Genomic DNA, 19,887 nt, shown 5'->3' with positions numbered 1-19,887 from the left:
CGTTAGTTTTCCTGGTTAAGTTTTTTTCTTTGAAACTATATGCAATAGGTCAACTACATTTAAAGCAAGTTATGATTATTAGGTGTAGATGTTTGTCTGGAAGGGTTTATCTGACCTTGACCTCATTTTCATGTTACACTTTCCTGGTTAAATTGGTTTCTTATATTCTTTGAGCATTAGGTCAACTGTAATTAAAGACAATGTTTAAGTAAAGAAGGCGACACATTTGAGTGTGTGCACTCTTGTAATATTTTGCAGTATTTTGTGTAGTGATATCCCGCCAGTTAAAGCTTTCGCATGCTTTGAAAATGTTTGTTTGCTTTTAGACTGTTTCTGGTGTTGAACATCGTGTGGTTTACCTGATAACAATAGATGATTTCAAGGATTGATTTAAACTTGTTAATTACTATGGTTTACTTAACAAAATGTTATGCAATATTGATGGTCAATCTGGCTCCCCCACTTTTACTCCTTCTGCAAGTCTGTTATTCGATTCATGTACACTTACTATTTTCAACTTACGTTTGCTTTTAAAAAATGGACGAACGATACCAAAGGGACAGTCAAACTCATATATCTAAAATAAACTGACAACGCCATGGCTAAAAATGAAAAAGACAAACAAACAATAGTACACATGACACAACATAGAAAACTAAAGAATAAACAACACGAACCCCACCAAAAACTAGGGGTGATCTCAGGTGCTCCGGAAGGGTAAGCATATCCTGCTCCACATGTGGCACCCGTCGTGTTGCTTATGTGATAACAAATCCGGTAAAATAGTCTAATTCGGTAGGTCACATTCATGAAAGGAAAGGGGATTGTAGTTACGACTTAAGGAACATATCCGATATCATTTGTGAAACGGTTATTCCATAACGGCCAACTCGTGATGGCGTCCGTGAAATTTACGAAGGGACGATTTCAACTTCACCATTTGGAACTCTTGGTTTAATAGCTTCCTTGTGAGCAGCAACCCTCTATCAAGAAAATCATGATAGGAAATGCAAGCACGGGAATATCGTATCAATTTGGAGATATATACTCCGTATGCAGGTGCTGCTGGAATGTTGCTACTTAGAAATGGAAAGTTCACAATTGGAAAGCTGAAATCATCTCTTTTGTCGTAAAGTTTGGTTTTCAACCGACCCTCATTGTCAATTTCTAGATGTAAGTCAAGATATGAGGCCGACTTAACTGTATCTGTAGTATCCTTCATCTCTAGTTCGATGGGATAGATGCGTTCCACATAGTCACCAAATTTGGAATTATTAGTGAAAGAACATCATCTATATAGCGGAAAGTAGAGTTAAAGGATATTGCTAACTTTTTATCTTTCTTCCTAAGAGGTTCCTGCATGAAGTCAGCCTCATAATAATAAAGAAACAAGTCGGCAACTTTAACTTGAACTGTAACGTTAACTGGCATAATATCCCACAAGGGTACTAGAACTAAGCCATAATTAACTTGGATGGAACATTATCAAATAACCAATGAATAAGCATTATAATGGAAATTCATTCATTATACACCGAAAAGGAACATAATCATAATGATATAACCTCTAAATGTCCAGTTCAATATTTAGAGTTGCAAACCAGTTACGTTTAAGAGCCAATCTGCCAGAAAACCATGCAAAACCGTCCGAATGCCACTTTTGCCAAATGAGTTCATATTTGGCACATTGGTGCACCTTAGTAATGTAATTAACCACACAAATTTTTTTGGGAAAATTTTGAACCGATCTTGATTTTTTGGGGGCGCCATTTTTTAAGAGCTGAAAATGCTCAAAAACAGCAAAAATAAGCCTTTTTTGGCATATTTCGATGGTTTAAATAAAAAAATATGGCAACATTTATAATTTTTTGATAGTTGTTCCTAGTAATACATCACTTCAAGTGTAAGAATGCATAGAAATAACAATGCTGTCTATAAAGTGTATGTATAATCTAACTGTTTCAATATGTCTTATTTAGCCTCATGTCCAAAATGGCTGATTTTCGTCATCTTTCAGAGCCAAAATACTCCAAGACCCGTTTATTATTGTAAAACAACAAATCTACTTGCAAAGTATAACTATATATACCCAATCAAAAAAAATATTAAGCTCGGCAAATAATGTTGGTGTCTAGTATATGCCACAACAAAATGGGGTAGCCTGCATATTCTAATTTTCTCAAGTTTGCCGTCTAATTTTTAACATCTGACATATGATAGGATCTGGACTTATAGATAAGTATAACAACAAATGGAAAAGAATAAATTATGTTGCATTTAATACATTAAGAAAATAATCATACATAAATACAATTTATTCATTACAAATCTAGAGGCTCCCAGGAGCCGATATAGCTTGAATTGACAAATTGTGCACCTCAAAACGATAAAAAAAACACATATTTCAAAAGCGATAAATTTAAAATAAAAGGTTAAACAATTCAGAATAAGTTCAGACTGTAAAAATAAGTTTTTCTGACCATTTTTGCAGTTTATTCTTATATTATATTGATATAGCTGTCAGATATTGGCAGAAAACTATGAAAATTTGTAAATTTACACACTTCAGGGACAATAGCTCATAGATGTTACCTCCCAATTTTTCAGAAAAATTTTGGGTAGTTAGATCTTGTCATTTTGATAGTTTTTACAATATATATACATATATGTATGATACTTCTTCTAATGTTATCATAATAATGGTTTAAAACAGAAAACTGTAAACAGTTGCAATATAGAGATGACACTAAGAGATGGACTTTTTTTATGGCCCTTTGAGCCTAGTATGCTAACAAGGTAATATTTGCCAGGTACCTATATATCTATGTTGCTGCAATGTGGTCAATACAAACATGAAAATCATAAATGCATCTACTGCAATGTGGTCAATACAAACATGATAATCATAAATGCATCTAAAATTAGATGTGTCAAAGCGACACGAATGCCCCCCCCCCCCCCCCCCCCCAGTCTCAATAATTTGAAAATCTGCAATTTCAATACATGTGGACACATACATGATGGTTGTCTCACATATAAAAAAAATCAGCTCTAAATCTGGAGCCATATGGAAAAATGTCCATATATTATAACTGTGATTTTCAACAATTTTCAAAGTTGTAAACCCTTAATTCTGCCACAAATGTCACAGCAGAACGAAACTTAAACTTGATCTGTAACTCGTCATGGTTAACTCACATACCAAAAATCAGCTCAATATTCGAAAGCATTTAGAAAAAAGGTCCATATAACTGTGATTTTCAAAAATTTATCAAAGTCCAAAGCCAGAAATTACAGCAAAAATTAGCGTAGCAGGACGAACCTAAGACTTGATCTTTAACTCATCATGAGTAACCCACATACCAAAATCAGCCAAATATCTGAAAGCATTTAGACAAAAAGTGTGTATAACTGTGATTTTCAACAATTTATCAAAGTCCATAGCCCGTAATTTCAACCAAAATTAGCGGAGCGGAACAAAACTTAATCTTGATCTGTAACTCATCATGGTCAACTTACATACCAAAAATCAGGCCAATATCTGAAGGCATTAAGAAAAAAAACTCTGCATAATGGTTTGTTTCGGAATGACGGAATGATGGAATTATGGAATTACGGAATTTCGGACAAGGGTAAAACTATAGAGCACCGCCATAAAAATCCAATAACTAGACGAAAAACAAATCACTTAGTCTATATATACATGTACTAGTGCAAAATTTATAAAGAATTTTGAATGAAATTGGATAGCTGTTAAGATTACTGTCATGACTGTACCTATGAGGCTCTTAGTAACATCACATCCTGAGAAAAAACAAAATTAATATATATCATATGAAACTTCAAATTTCAATAAAGTTAAATGTGTTTTTTATACTTGAACAGCAAGAACAATAAAATCAAGTGTACATTAACTTTCTTGTAAAAGAAAATCCATAACATTAAAATATTCATAAATGATGAACTATTATTTTTTGACACATCATCCCATGTAAGATTTAAGTGGTGTTTTAAAGATGCAAAGTTTCTGTTGCTTGTTTGGTTGGTTGAAATTGTTTCTGTCAGCAGCATTAACAGTCTTCCAATCTGATGTTGACTGCTGTAAAAGTTCAGTTAACTGTGAGTCTAGATCTGAAAACCACAAAACATACATATATAGATCAGACTGTTAGCTTTCATATTTTTTCTTTTTTTTAATTTTTGGCCTTTTATGGCTGCATAGATATGCAGTTTTGGTCTTGTGCATTGCTGAAGGAGATATGGCATATGAAGACCTATAGCTTTACTTGTATGTCATTTGTTCTCATTGGCAATCATATCACATTTTATTTCATATTTCTAATGTTCATATACATGTATACCACTGACAGGAAATAAAGATGACAACTTTTTTTTTTGCCATCCTTGGTGGCCATCTTGAAAATGTTTGACATCAGATAGTCATCCATATATTGTACTAATCTTTTCATTAAAGTTTCATTTAAAAAGATAACACCAGTTATGTCAGTAAAGGACAAATTTTGTGGAAGATGAAATAAAAATGCAAGTTTGAACAAAACATTCAAGCATGAAACAGCTCTGAATTTGTAATGGGATTAAATATTTGAAAAAGAATATGGTTTCTAACACAGAATAAATATGGTACATGTATAAAGATATAGTTTAATAGATTCAGCATAAAATCAAATTAAGGTGGCTTGTGGGTACAAAAATTTCAGCAAAAAAATAAACCTTTATTCTTTCATTACAAAATTTATTCATTACACTATTAGTTATTACTTTGATATGGTACAAAAATAAACCTAAAAAGTTGATTCGGTTTGGCCCCAGATGACTTTTAAAATGTTTATATCATTGAAAAGCTCCACATTATCTCCCTTTGGTGCAAAAATGCCATTTTTTGGCATTAAATTTGAAATATTTTTTGTAACTCATCGGTGACCTATATTTTTTATTATTGTTTTCAAGTAAGCTGTACATAAACTAAATAATTGTAAAATTTAAGCGATTTCTGTAATTAGGTTATTTTTTTAATTCGATATTACCGGTACCTTTATTTCTCCTATTAGTTCAACAGAAAAAAAGGACATTAACAAAAATGTAGGCTTCTTCCAGAGGCAGATTTTGAGCTTAAATGAACGGTGACCCCATTTTTTTATTTCATTTTTCTTTTAAGTATATGATAAAGTTGATTTATAAAAAAATATAGCGAAATTCTATATTAGAAAAAAAAATTGATTTAAACCCAGGAGCCCCCTTAAGATTTCAAATTAAGTTAAATATTGGACCCTTTGAACTTCAAGACAATGTAAATAAATTTCAAAACATTGCCAAACAAGAATGTGTCCATAGTACACGGATGCCCCACTCGCACTATTATTTTCTGTGTTTAGTGGACCGTGAAATTGGGGTAAAAACTCTTATTTGTCATTTGAATTAGAAAGATCATATCATAGGGCACATGTGTACTGAGTGTCAAGTTTATTGGACTTCAACTTCATCAAAAACTACCTTGACTAAAAACTTTAACCTGAAGCGGGACAAACAGACGGAAGGACAGACCGACGACAGACGGAAGGACGAACAGACGCACAGACCAGAAAACATAATGCCCCTCTACTAACGTAGGTGAGGCATTAAAACTAAATACAGGTTGGATTCAGCATCTATATAAATTTATTGTTAAAATCAAACACAGTTAACATGGTTAAATTGTGGACCCTGACCTGTTTTAACCAACCTGAAAACTAGGACCGAAATCATAAATCTAAGTTAAAGTACATATTTACAAATGCATATTCAGGATATTTGATTATTTCTGTATATCAAAAAAACCCTAAATATAATAGAGTTCAATTTCTGTTAAAATTAAACTAAGTTAAAATTTGGATCCTTTGGACCTTAAATGTGGATAAATTCAAAACCAGACCAAAATTAAAAATCTAAATATTTAACTTTGGCATTTTGTTTACGAAAGAACCTCTAAAATTCAATTTTGGTAGAGATTTTTTTTTTGGGAACCATTTTTGAAATCATCGTGAAACAATTTAAAATGGGGTCATTGCAACATCTTAAATTTAAATTCAATGTTCAATTTAGCATATTAATTTGTTCTTGTCCTAAACCATTTGTGTAAACATGCATGAACTATTTGCCACTGGACATAAGAAACCAACAACCAATCAATTAATCTAACAGGTGAATTATCTTCAAAAGTATCAATAAAAATCTCCCCCTTTTTTAAATTTAAAATGGAATGTTCATTAGTCATTGTTAGTTATTGAATGGAAAATATAGGAGCCGCCCTACATAGTACTATTGTTCAATGGGAAAACCAAGTTAACAAAGTCATGTTCAATAAAACTGATGTATAACATGTATAATTATTATATAGGTGATTACATATACTTTGTATGATTGCCATATTCTACAAACAGTTAAATTAATATATAAGTTAATAATATCTTACCAGTATCTTGTTCTATACATGTATTTATTTTGACCTGGCTATTGTCACTTTCACAAAAAAATCATCAGCATTGCTTGCATCAGTTATAGCCCTACAAACATGACAAATGAAAAGTGTTAAACTATAAAATAATTCTTCAATTTTGTATCACAGGAAATGTAGGGTAGTGTAGCATCACTGTGCATGTATTTTTTTAATTTCTTTTAAAAAGGGCTCTATAAATAATCTACACACATTACATGTACATACATATACATCAATGTACATGTAAGGTCCTAAAATAGAACTTTACAAAAGTTTGCAATGCTTTTGATTTTTTAGTCTCCATGGCCTACATTGTATAATAGATCATTAAATCTTGTTTAATTTTATTTATGAAATGTGTGCATTTCATAAATAAAATTAAACAAGATTATTCTCTAGATAAAGTTGTTTAGTGTTTCATGTACAGTATGTTGTATGTAAAACATGTTTTAGAATGAGGCTTTACCACGAGATAAAAGCTTTCTTAGTAAACAAAGAGCTGAACATGTACAACTTCCATTAAAAACTTAAAATATAAATTAGGGTAAGGTAATAAAAACATATTGTCCTGCTTAATGTTGAACATGTTGAAATAAATTTTGATTATTATCATGCTTATGGTCTATAATTTTTTTTTTAAATTAATATACATGTATATTGTACCCTGGTTAATAGCTTAACAATTTAAATTCTGTCCTTAGCTGACAAGGACATAAATATTTTGACCATTCTAACCCTCCCCCTTTCTTTTTTATAATCAAATGGTCCCAAGACTCATGCCATGTACATTTATATATTAAAGGGATATACTGTAAATTAAAAAAAAAAATTGCGTGGATTTATTATTGCGATTTTATAATTTAAGACTTAAATGTGATTTTAACATTTGCGATATTCAGAAATATCCTGTTTGATTCATATAAAAAAATCTCAAAATGTTAGTTTTAATTATTGCAATTATAATAACCCTTTCGCATTTTACACAATAATAAAAACATTGCGATAATATCTGAATTTACAGTATATTATTTGTTTGCACTTGGCTATAGGAAATAAATAAGATGTCCTAGAAACAGGTCAGGTGTACAAGAATATTCACATGCCCTTTCAACCCCCTCCCCCTTTTTTTAATCTGGCTAATGTATCAAATGTTGGTCCCCTAATTTCAGATTGACTATATAAGGAACTAATGAAAATTGATTGTTAGAGTTGTACCTGTTTCTAGTGGAATAACTCGTCCTGTATCTGTGTATACAGCCTGTCACGAAATGGTGAAGATCCTTGGTCAGCTTTGGCTTTGCTCGAAGACGATTGGACGGGATGTTGACATCTTGCTTGACTATAATGTCAATGAATTCAATAAAAGTCCCTGTACTTCAAGCTAATCTAACATGTCTAAGACGAGATGATATAACAACCATAGGAAAATAAACCACTCTTCCTCTTATATAAAATAAGGAGTCCTGTTGGAAATTCTACACCCTAGTTTTCAGTATTTTTCAGACTTCAATACAACGGTAGAGAGAGAGTGTCTTATTTATTTATAATGCGCCAGACAGTTAATTATGGTCATGATTGGAAGATTCCTGCATTGCCATTGGGCTATTCCAGAAATAAACCATCCCCCCCCTATGGAAGACATCAGTTGTGAAAAAAAAAATCCATGGAAATATTTTTCACCATTGCCAAAATTTTCCGGAATTCCAGCATTTGAAATCATAATTGTACTTAAAAATACTGGATTTTTTTTCATGATGCTGTCAATATGTCTGGAAATTTGAGTGTAAGGTCAGAAGCAATACCTATGGAAGACATCAGTTTTGAATTTTTTGTCTGGAAATTATCTGTTTCTGTCTAAATATACAAAAAAATCCTGGAATTCATTAAGTAATACATGTACATGTATATGCAGTCGTAACCAAGAGAAGCATCTCTAAAACTTTAGCACGAACATATTCCTGACTAAAAACTACTTTTTGTAGGTTTACCAGAGTATACATGACGTACACCATTATTTCAAGCACATACCCCACCCTTTTCATTTCATATTTTTACTTAATTTAATAAATGAATATCTGTCTCAAAAGCATATAATTTTTTTTATAATTAATATAATAATCCTGTAGTATATTAAACAATTAAAAGTTACATTGGAATTTCCTATAAACACATCAGAATTTCTTTTAAGGATTGTAATGTAGTGTTTCTTTATTACATATTATCAGAGATATATAATTGTATAATATATGTCTGATATTATTAATGTGAAAATGACAAAATAATGAGATTTAATAAAAGCACAAACAGCAAATTAATAGCTGGTAAGAATGCATGGGAAAATTTATTAAGAGATAATTGATTTGACCACACTATTGGAAACACTTACAAACATCACAAGAGTAATATGACATCTAATTAGTTTCAGACACTTGTGATATAAACAGACAAGTTGAAAACTTGACCTTCATCTAAATGTTCAGATTTTATCATGATAAATGTAATGAAGCTTGAAATAGTGACCATGGTCACCAGCTCATCCCTACCACTTAATAAAATTGAATTTCCTGTTTGAAAATGCAAGTTATTCAACAACACTACCTAAAGTTCACTTATGAATGCATTAATCATCCATAACATTTCTAGACCTTTAAGTCTTCCAAGACAAACACATGAAAATACTGGTGTTTAAGATATGACATGCTATAAAAAAACACAGAAAAATTCCAATATCTTCATAAAAACTCAAACCACCCCATTTGGAACTTTAAATCCTATATTAAAGGCAAAGTTATTCATAACTTAGAAACACAAACCAGAAAAAAAGACTTTTATTAACTGAAATTGGTAAAACAAATTATATCAAATTATAGTCAAATTACAAGACAGACAAGATAAAATAAAGAAAAAGAACCAAGTTGAAAATCGATGCAATGTATCAATCATTATATATTATCATCCTCAAGCAGATAAACTTCAAAAGGTATGCAGGAAATACTGGCATCTTATTAAAACAGATTCTTCCATAGGTGCTATATCCTATTAAAACCTATTCATACTTTTCAAAAGAAATAGAACATTGGTGAATTAGTGAAATGAGCTATAAAATAGTTTGTATGAACATCTCAGCTGCTACAAAATTTCTCACTGTGCAGAACTAATTAATGGCCATTGTCATGAAAACCACACATGTAAACAGATATTCTTATATGACAAAATTTAATTCAACATTTATTGAAATACTAAGGTTGAAATAGTAAGAAAATCAGAAATTCAAAATTCAAATTAACAAATTTTATTAAGATTATGAGAAAAAAATTAAAACAGTAATAAAATAAAAATGAAAAACAGAACGGGTGGTCTCTGCCAAAAGTCTCCCTTTTAATAATTAAAACATTTCTTGAAAAAAAACATTGCTACACAGTACAGTATCAAAGAAAGGCCATAGAAATGATTTGCACTAAAAATTATAGGTGGATAAATTTCTATAAAATTATCCCTAAATACAGAAAATAATCATGCGAGTGCCTGGGACACATTTACTTGTTTTACTGAATGGAAAAATAATCACCGTTCTACGCATTGTGCTGTAAATTGGTCAGAAGAAGTTATTAAGGTTCATTCTTTCATTCGCTGCAGAAACTATAAATCTTTAGATCAAAAGTTGCAAATAATACATGTACTAGTTTTCTGTTAACTTATAGGATCACCAGCTGATTACAAATGATTTAGATGAAATATTGCTCATACTTCTATTTTTGTACTATTGAATATCAATCATGTCAACTATTAAATAATGTGATCTGTTGAATTAAAATGTTGCTATTTAGCTTAGTGGTAGCTCTTTAAGCTGGGGTCACACATTCACAATTTTTCTGCCGTCCTTGACAGGACCATTCCCGATTAAAAGTTATTAAAAGTCTGATCAATGGGCTGAGTTTCCCCGAATGTTACGGGACGCACCTTACTGTCGGGGTGCTTTGCCGAACTATCCGGACCCTTCCCGACCAGTAGGAATCTGTTACGAACTAAAACTACTGCGTTCAAACAATAATAGGACATTCCTCTCAGACCAGATAATTAAGGATACTAATCCGACTTTTTCACTTTTCGTGTCGTATCGCTGTCTGATTTCAAACGGGAGCAATAATCGGCAATGTGTGAACCCCGCATTAAGGTGGCGACCTCCCCTTAAATACCAATCTGCGATATGACCCTGTTTATCTCCTGGATATAAATTATTATATCTTTACAATAAAAATAAAATCAAAATTTGCTCCCTTTTCTTTCTCTTGATTTAAAAAGTTTTTGTCTAATTTTTTTAAGTTTTGTAAAATTTCATGATATTCAAAATCTTTCACTTTGATATCTAAAGATTGACTGCTAAATAATTATTGATAAGTATACTATGGAAGAATAAGAATGGACAAAAGAAATCTAATTTTACTCTACATGTCAGGTATTTATATATATAGAGTAAGAAGAATCTTCTTATAAAGTTCCCTGATATTGCTTAAAGGTTTGAGGGAGTAATTGCTATTTTGTTAACTTCAACCCTAGGCTGTATCTAAATGTTTATTGAACAAAAATAAGGGCTTTTAAGTGCCCAAGTGTTCTAAGTATTCTAACACTATATCATTGGCTCATTGCATAGGCGGATCCAGATAAAGGGACCCCCCTTTTGTGAGAAAAATTAGGTTGATTATAAAAGAAATCACTGAAGCTTGACTGGAGCAGCCCAATCCCTTAGGTCAGTTAAGTCAGTCAGTGCCCCCCCCCCTTTTACCATAAGTTCTGGATCCGCCACCACATTGGCCTGTCAACTATGACATGTGTGTGAGGCTTTAATACTACACAAGGCAGTGCCCTAAACTTCAATCATAAGATTCATAATTGACTAGGATTTAGACTTAGCTTTCCAACGTAAGGTCATGGTTTCTTTCAATTTTAGCATCACATATAGGACATATAGTGACAGCTGTGGGTGAAACAAACAAATTTTTTTTCTCAGGGTCAAAAACAAATTATTTCTTTCGAAAACTGGAAACACTTTTTTTTCCCCAAAAAAACCTGAAAATCAAATGGTTGCTGCCTTACGAATGTCAGTTATCTTTTTGTGAAATAATTTTTTTTTTCAACTTTTAAAATTTTCAAAACTCTCTTCTTTTTAAAAAACAAACATCAGTCATTTCTTATTCGTATCCATTTTCCTTATCTTTAGCTATATGCTTTTTATGTGAAAATAAACCATGCCTTGCATAAAAACTTTTAATTTAAAAAAAAAAGGGGGGGGATCTTCTGAATGTAAAATCAAAAGTCAGTAGACAGTTTTCCACTGATTCTGATAGCAATCTATTTATATTTATTTGTATCACTATTTTGCAATGCATACATAGTCCACAGCTGGTCATTTCTGGTCAGTCTTCTACAATATTGGGGTAATTACACAATTTCCTGCTGTAAAGACAAACAAGTGTGTTTGAATAAATGATGTATCAATTATCTGTTAATTGGTAAATGTTATGGCTATTTAGCTGAAGTGACCTAAAATCTGGCATTTGTTAATAATATTAATTTATAGGACAAACCCTAAATTTCAGAAAATTTAAGATATCAAATTAAATTGCACAATTTATTGGTGTTAATTAATCCTTATATATGAAAAAGGTGAAAAATACAGATTTTAATATATAACTTGGTTGAAATAATCAGCTTCTTGATTACATCACAAGTGTCTGAAGCTACATTTAATCATATATCAAGATATATATTTTTGATGTTTTAACAAAGGTCAGTCATTAAGGTATGAAAAATTTATCAAACCATGGAAATATTATATTCAACATATAATACTTCCATGATCAAACCAAATTTTCTCTGTTTTTATCTTTCCATGGGATATAATTTTCCACTAGTAGTCATAGATGCTATTAATCCAATTATTGTGACTTTTGCACCCAATAAACATTCAATAGTTTGTATATACATTGTATTTGAAACAATTCAAGCTAAAAATTATATACATGCAAGTTGCACTTCTTATATAATTTTTAGCTTGAATTGTTTCAAATACAAATGTTGCACTTCTGTAAATTATTAAAAACAATGCAATTTCGCATAGGTACATGTATTACGGGTACATTTACAGCTCAAACTGTGCGCTCTTTTACTATGAAGTTTCCTAAATATTTAATTATATACTAAAATGGAAAGTTGTTGAGATGTACTACTATTTTATTCAAAGGTCAAAACAAAGGGCTGTGCAGCATATACTTTTAACATTTATGTACATGCAAGAACTAAGATTTTAATCTAATTTATACTTAATTCCGTAGTATCCCTACCCCACCCATCATATCTTAGAACCAGTACATACACAATACAAAATATCTATGAATTATATATCCCCCCCAAAAGAGACAGTCTGTGAAAAAGCTGTATTTACAAAGTGCAACCTATAAAATGAATAAAACAATATTTCTAATGTAAATTTAAACTAGACTTATCACTGTATCAAAGTTTTGTCTCCTCCCCCATTATTTTGAAGTCTTTTAAGAGATATACATACAAAGAACTCTCGTGTTTTATATGTCTGGAAATAATGATTTGCAAAGAAATCTGTTCTGGAAATTCTTAACGACTACCAGTAAATATTGTGTGGAAATTACTCTACCCTTTTGAAAATTCATGGAATTTCTTGTGCACCAATAGACAAGAAGTTTGGAAATTTTTTGTGGAGGTTGGAAATTTGTCTGGAATTTTAGAAAAAATCGAGGAAAAAAAGTCTGGAATTCCAATGTCTTCCATAGGGGGGGATGGATTATTTCTGGAATAGCCCATTGGCAGTAATTATTCTTTTTGGAAATGCTATTTCTGTCTTTAGTGCATTCAGATATCTTAAATAGTTTGTAATATGTAGATTCATAATGCTGGGATAGCCCAAATACTCCTCATAGATTATTAAAGTCGCAAACTTCGCTGTAATTTTAGTCTACCAAATCCATCACTGGGAGCTGACATGTTTGAGATTTTACCCAAGGGAGATAAGTCAATGGAAGAGCATAAAAGATGGGGAACCACTAATGACAGGACGATTGCCCGGATAGTGACAGGACGGTTGACCGGACGACATATAAATAGTCATAACTTTTTTGTTATCCGATAGATTTGTTTAATATTTGTAAACCTGAAAGATATTAAACTATATTTTATGAATAGATATATTTTATGAATATAAAAAAAAAGAGGAAAAATAATTATTTTTGAGCAAAAAAAGTTGACCGGACGGTATTCACACTCGCCAATATATGCTAAATATATATTCAACTGGTTGACGACAAGTGTTAATATCTCTTTTGTTTTACAATATTTGTCCATGAAACTCAGGAATCTGTGAGATTTATAAATATATTATACGAAAATATAAACTTGATTGCAAAAAAACGTGTTTTTCTCAAAAAAAAGTTGACCGGACGGTATCCACCCTCGCCGATATACGCTATATATATATTGAAATGGTCGACGACAAGTGTTAATATCTCTTTTGTTTTACAATATTTGTCCATGAAAATCAGGAACCTGTGAGATTGAATAGTATATTACACGAAAATATAAACTTTAAAGTAAAAAAGAAAAAAAATCTGCAAAAAAAGTTGACCGGACGGTATTCACCCTCGCCGATGTACGCGTTGATTATATTGAACTGAGCGACAAAAAATGTAAATATTTTCTTTTGTAAACAATATTTTTTCATAAAACTGAGATATGTGCGAGATGAATAAATATATGATATGAAAATATAAACTCTATGATAAAAAAAACATTTTTCTTTAAAAAAAAGTTGACCGGACAGCTAACATTCGCCGATATATGCCTTAATAATAATAAATTGATTGACATAAGTGTTAATATTATTTTTTTTACCATATCTGTCCCTGAAATTTATGAACATTGGAGATGAATAAATATATTATACGAAAAATTGAACTATATATTTAAATAATAAAAAACTTAAAAAAAATAATAGCAATATTTAGTAGTAGTATAATAGGGATAAGAAAACAGTAGAGCAGGTAGAGCAGGTAGAGCAAAGTAAACATTGTGCTAGTGATGGTGGAATGTTTGGTCCACGTATCATACTTTTGACCAAGGTAAAGCAACATTGGTTGGTAACCAGGGTATGTTTGTCGTCCATTTTGTTTTTCCACGTTTCAAGGTAAAGCAACATTGGTGGGTAACCAGGGATATGTTTGTCGTCCATTTTGTTTTCCACGTTGTAAGGTAAAGCAACATTGGTTGGTAACCAGGGTACGTGTGTCACCCATGTTGTCCACATTGCAGAATTTTGTGTTGTTCTTTGCTTGTCTAAATTTTTATTTGCTTGGAGTTAACCAATATGCGAGAGAGATGGTTGTTGACAAGGGGTTGGCTCCATTTTCTTTCCACAGCACACAAACTACAGAAGCTTGAGAAGAGATAAAACAAAGATTGAAGAAAATAAATTATTTTTATTATCAAAAACTTATATACATTATGTATACATCACATTTGGTGTAGATCACCATTATTGCAAACACTGATTGAGTATTTTTAGTATAAAAAATAACAATATATGTATAGTATATAAAAACTTGTATTAAAACCGGTATTTGAGCATACAACCCTGAGTTTGTTTCTAATATATATAAAATTTTATAAAGCTTCTAAAACAAATGGTTTTTTGAACAAGAATGTATTTCTAAAAAGAGACATGTAAGGGATTACATATACTAATATGATTAACTAGATGATCTTAGTTTTTAAAAAATGACTACAATATAAAAAGTAACTTGATGGAATGTGATAGAAGATAAATTATGTTATAAAATAAAAATATAACCCACATGGTTTCCATGTTTAAAATGAAATCATGCATGAAGCAAACATTAAAAGATTGAATGTTGCACTAAAGTAACAAAATATAGATAAAATATATATACAGGTATCATGGTTTGATTAACAACCGTAAATGCTTATCTTTTCAATATAAGAATACACAGCACCAAAACTATAGTATAAGCACTACTCTCTTTATAAAACTTATCTTTATAGGGGAATCTGACAGAATGCATAGCACCAAAACTATAGTATAAGCACTACTCTCTTTATAAAACTTATCTTTATAGGGAAATCTGACAGAATGCATAGCACCATAAGAATACACAACACCAAAACTATAGTATAAGCACTACTCTCTTTATAAAACTTGTCTTTATAGAGTATATTTTCCTCTCTTAAACTATCATGAATATATTAAATATATATATATAACAACATGTTATCAGGAGTACAACTATCATGATTTGAAATATGAACTTTAATGATTATCACAATTATTTAGCACCAACTTTAAAACAATTAACATTTAATAAATTATCACAACTATATTGCTTAATAACAAGAAAAAGCAAAGACTATATACATGTTTTATATTACAGTATAAACATTTCATATACTACTAAGGTCTGTCTAATGTTCCCCATCAACCTCTATAGCATTTTTGATATTTTTAAGACCAAATAAACGTTATCTTTTAATCTGATAGATCATATCAGATAATCCCTCTGATGTAAAGCTTCATAAATATTTTGATTTTCTTCCTTTAGAAGTTATTATACTGTGTAATTACTAAATATTTTTAATTACAATCAAGCCTCAAGCTAAATAACTGTTGATAGATAAACATGTATAACAATCTTTAGATGTAGAGTATAGGAAATTGTCTTAATTGCAATCAAGTTTCAAAACTGATTAACTGTTAATGGAGAACATCAGACAGATAAACATATATTACTACTAATTTGAGTTAAACTTCATCTTAACATAACATAACAGACTTGTGTAAACATATACAAAACTTCTTGATATGTATAATATAAACAACACCCTTTGAAGTAACATCATTTCAAAAATCTGACTTATTCTCTATTTTCATCATAAAAATAATTTTAAAGAGAGAAATTAAGTGAAAAATGTATCAATTTATCCATAATTTATAATCATGCCAAACACAGGATGTTGAGTCTTTCTTATGTATAGAAAGTTATCACTCTCCTTTGTTAAAACCTTCAATAATAAAAAAAAAAAAAAGCCTCCCTCCCCCCTCAATAAACTTCTTAAGATAATATAGCATAGAAATACTAATATCTCCTTTGTCACCACAATGGATGCTTAGACATATATAAATTAATCCTAAAATGACATCTCAGTTAAGTCTAAATGAATTAAATTTATCAACCCAGCTTTATTTAATGAATCTTATCATAACCAAGAGAGAAGAATAAGTCCTTTAATATTTAGGAAAAATGTTATACTTTCATTCTATTTAGAAAACTTTATGATGGATCATCGTGCTTCAATCAGTAACTTTATTTCACAAATAACTAATTTTGTATCTCAGCATGTGCCAGTAGTGGGGAGTCATTTTTTCCCGTGTTATAAGTGTTCGATTCAACCTGAGTATTTTGAAGAAATGAAGAATTGGTACTGTCAGCAACCCATCAACACATTTAGTAGTACACAATTTGATGTTTCTGCATTATATCATGCTTTGTTGCATGAAAACAGAGAATCTAGAATAGGATGCCTCATACGAATGAGTGAGACATTTCTGGGAGAATTGATGCAGCAGTGCAATGCAGCTAATAGTGTACAAAGTCGAGACATGCTACAGATAGCTTTAGATATCTTGAAGGACAGGTAAGAAATACTTTAAACATAAATTTCAAAATATTTGAACCAACCATTTCTTCATAAAAATTACACTGGGTATATAACAGTTTAACAAACACTAATTTCAACCATTGAGAAGCTTATTACAATGTCCTTCAATACATATCATAAATAAAACATTTAGCCGATTTTACAGAGTTATCCCCCCTACAGTGTTAGGTACATCTTAATTACACAAATTATATAAAAGTTTGGTTTGAAAACAATAAAAAAAAAAAACAAACAACATAATACACAAATAAATCACAAATTAAGTCTGTTGGGTGGTATGGACTGTCTGGTGCTTCTTCTTAAAATGAGTGGAGGTGCTGGTAAGGGTAGGATGACTTCCTGGTGTACTACAGGTGGTATAGGTTGGACTGCTTGGTGTAGTGGTTGATGTTGAGGAGGGTTAATAAGCTATCTTATATGGGGGATGAAGTTTCTTAAAGCTGGTATGGCGTTTAGTAAAAGTCTATGTATTCGGTTTAAAACTACTAATACACTAATCATGGTGAAGATTAGAACTTGAAATTGCTCTACAAGAAAATTAAAAAAAAATACAAATTTTATAAATTGTTACTACTTAAATTGTACCAGGCTTTATTATAGAGTTCATCTTCTGAGTTTGAAATATTATTAGAATGTCTTTTCCTCCAAACAATAAATCCACCTATTAGAAAGAATATCACTGTAAGTAAAAAAAAAAAAAAAGAGTTAAAAGCAGTGATATTGAAATTACAATTTAAATTAATAATTAATTCTTTTATCCTAATAAAACTTATATTTAGGGGCAGTAGGAATCTCCTGTAGAGGAAGACCATGCTCAATTAACCCTCCCCTACTATTCCTCAAACATTTCTTCCCCAAACAAATGAAAGCTGTCATCAGAAGTACTACAAGAAAAGAAATAATTTAACTAGTTATGGTATCCATTTCAACATATAAAGAATCATCGTTCTTAACTGGAATGTAGTCTGATTGATAGTAATACTTTTTTATTAAGAACACCAAAATTAAGACAATTAAAAGAAACAAAATTACTCCAAGAAAAATTATATAAACTGTTAAGCTACCTGTTAAAGTGGTGACGGTTGCCACTATCCAGGGTGTTGTGGAGTTTGCCTCATTTTCTGTAGTATTCTAAAATAAAAAATTAAATAATAAACTACATGTACACAAGTAAAATAACATAACCTAATCCACACCCTAATACATGTTACAATCAATACACATTTAGCTTTAGTTGAATTTAAAGCATAAGAAATTTATAAGTATAAATGTCTAAAATATTAAAAATAAGTACTTTCAAAATTGTTTACGTTAATTTTAACAGCAGTGTTTTTATGTTTTTAGAATACACCACCACAATGCAATGGTTATGTTAAGTAGGGATTCTTTTTGCTCTATTGGTGAAAACCCACCTGTTGATGGTCAGAGAGAGTGCTGGACATTTGGCTGTGGTCGTACACTTTTGCTGTTGGAGCGTTTTGAGGCCCTTCTGATGAGGAGTCAGGAGAACCCCCCTCCGTATGAGGAGAGGTCTCGCCCGCACCTCTAGTGGATACTTGGTCTTCAGTATTCAGGTTTTCCAGTGACTGTAAAAAAAAAAAACTATAATATATCAAATTGAATATTTATAGTTTTTAACACAAATCTGTTAAATAGAAATACAATTAAAATTATGCTAACAAATATTTCTTTTCTTATATTGATATACTTTTAAAAGAAAATAAAGGGATTTTGTCTTTCATAAAGAAGGTGTCAATTTTTTGTAAACAATAAAAATGGCGGATGTTGAACACAAGTTACGTAATAGCATCTTACACAAATTTTGTCTGCAATCTGCACTTCCGTGTAAGGAGATGTTGAGATAGCCTGACAACAATTGCCTATGGTGCAGGTTTTTATAGATACTCTCTCTAAATGCTGGCCAAAAGTCATCATCGTGCTGGAACCCGCCAGTCTGTCTATGGTGATCTTTTTCACTGAAACCGGTCCAGTGAAAACGTAACTACCTTCCCCCTCGTACAAACACTGCAGTTCTACTACCTTGTAGTTCTCATCAACCACACTTTTGCACTTCCTTATACTAAGGTCATGCACTTGGCCATAACACACAACAATACATATAAACATTAAACACTTTGCGAGCACCATTTTGATTTTTCAGTTTTTTCTTTATGAATCGTCTGCGCATGTGCACGCAATCAACAGTTAATTAAAAATAAAAAGGCGGGAGATTATGATTGTATCAAAAAACAATACGAAAAAAGAATAAATATGAAAGAATTGAGATGTTGCTATATGATCTTCAACAATAGTATAACTCGAAAAAAAAAAGGGGGAATGGAAACATATAATAAGAAAATATTAGGTACAAGACAATGGCACTCAAAAAAAAAAAATCAAACGTTTTGGGGTTGGTTTTTTTTTTACAATGTAGCTGCTTTAGATAAAGATTTTAAGTTAAGAAACCCAAAAATAAAGCAGATGACATATTATCATAGTATAGTTTCTAGAGATTCATCAACACGTTGTTTTGTTGTTAAGCGCATTTTTGTTTGCGCACCACATAAACAATTTGGAATAGAGTTGTTATGCGAAACCTAAGAATGAGGTGGTTATCCCTCCTTTAGTCCCACCCC

General features: G+C 31.0%; 1 protein-coding gene and 1 long non-coding RNA gene across 3 annotated transcripts; both read right to left on the bottom strand.

Annotated features, from left to right (window-relative positions):
- Window positions 1–3,855: 3,855 nt before the first annotated feature.
- Window positions 3,856–8,095, bottom strand: LOC139502848 (uncharacterized). Its single transcript, XR_011658957.1, has 3 exons — window positions 7,709–8,095; window positions 6,470–6,560; window positions 3,856–4,131 (listed from the first exon to the last, which is right to left on the bottom strand). It is a non-coding gene; the product is annotated as an uncharacterized lncRNA (long non-coding RNA).
- A 6,882-nt stretch (window positions 8,096–14,977) lies between these two features.
- On the bottom strand, window positions 14,978–19,618 carry LOC139503947 (uncharacterized). 2 transcript variants are annotated; one of them, XM_071293988.1, is made up of 4 exons: window positions 19,067–19,618; window positions 18,664–18,837; window positions 18,316–18,382; window positions 14,978–18,135 (listed from the first exon to the last, which is right to left on the bottom strand). In XM_071293988.1, the coding sequence occupies exons 1-4, from the start codon at window positions 19,397–19,399 to the stop codon at window positions 18,011–18,013; spliced, it is 699 nt and encodes a 232-aa protein (XP_071150089.1). In that variant the 5' UTR covers window positions 19,400–19,618; the 3' UTR covers window positions 14,978–18,010. The 2 variants fall into 2 exon arrangements, with proteins under 2 accessions (XP_071150089.1, XP_071150090.1); XM_071293989.1 differs by having other exon boundaries at window positions 14,978–17,778; window positions 19,067–19,616.
- Between the last annotated feature and the right edge of the window lie 269 nt (window positions 19,619–19,887).

The sequence above is a fragment of the Mytilus edulis genome, chromosome 14 (assembly GCF_963676685.1).
Source record: "Mytilus edulis chromosome 14, xbMytEdul2.2, whole genome shotgun sequence".
NCBI classification, from domain to species: Eukaryota; Metazoa; Mollusca; class Bivalvia; order Mytilida; family Mytilidae; genus Mytilus; species Mytilus edulis.
Note: the sequence above shows the minus strand (reverse complement) of the source record. Positions and strands in the feature narration are given on the sequence as shown.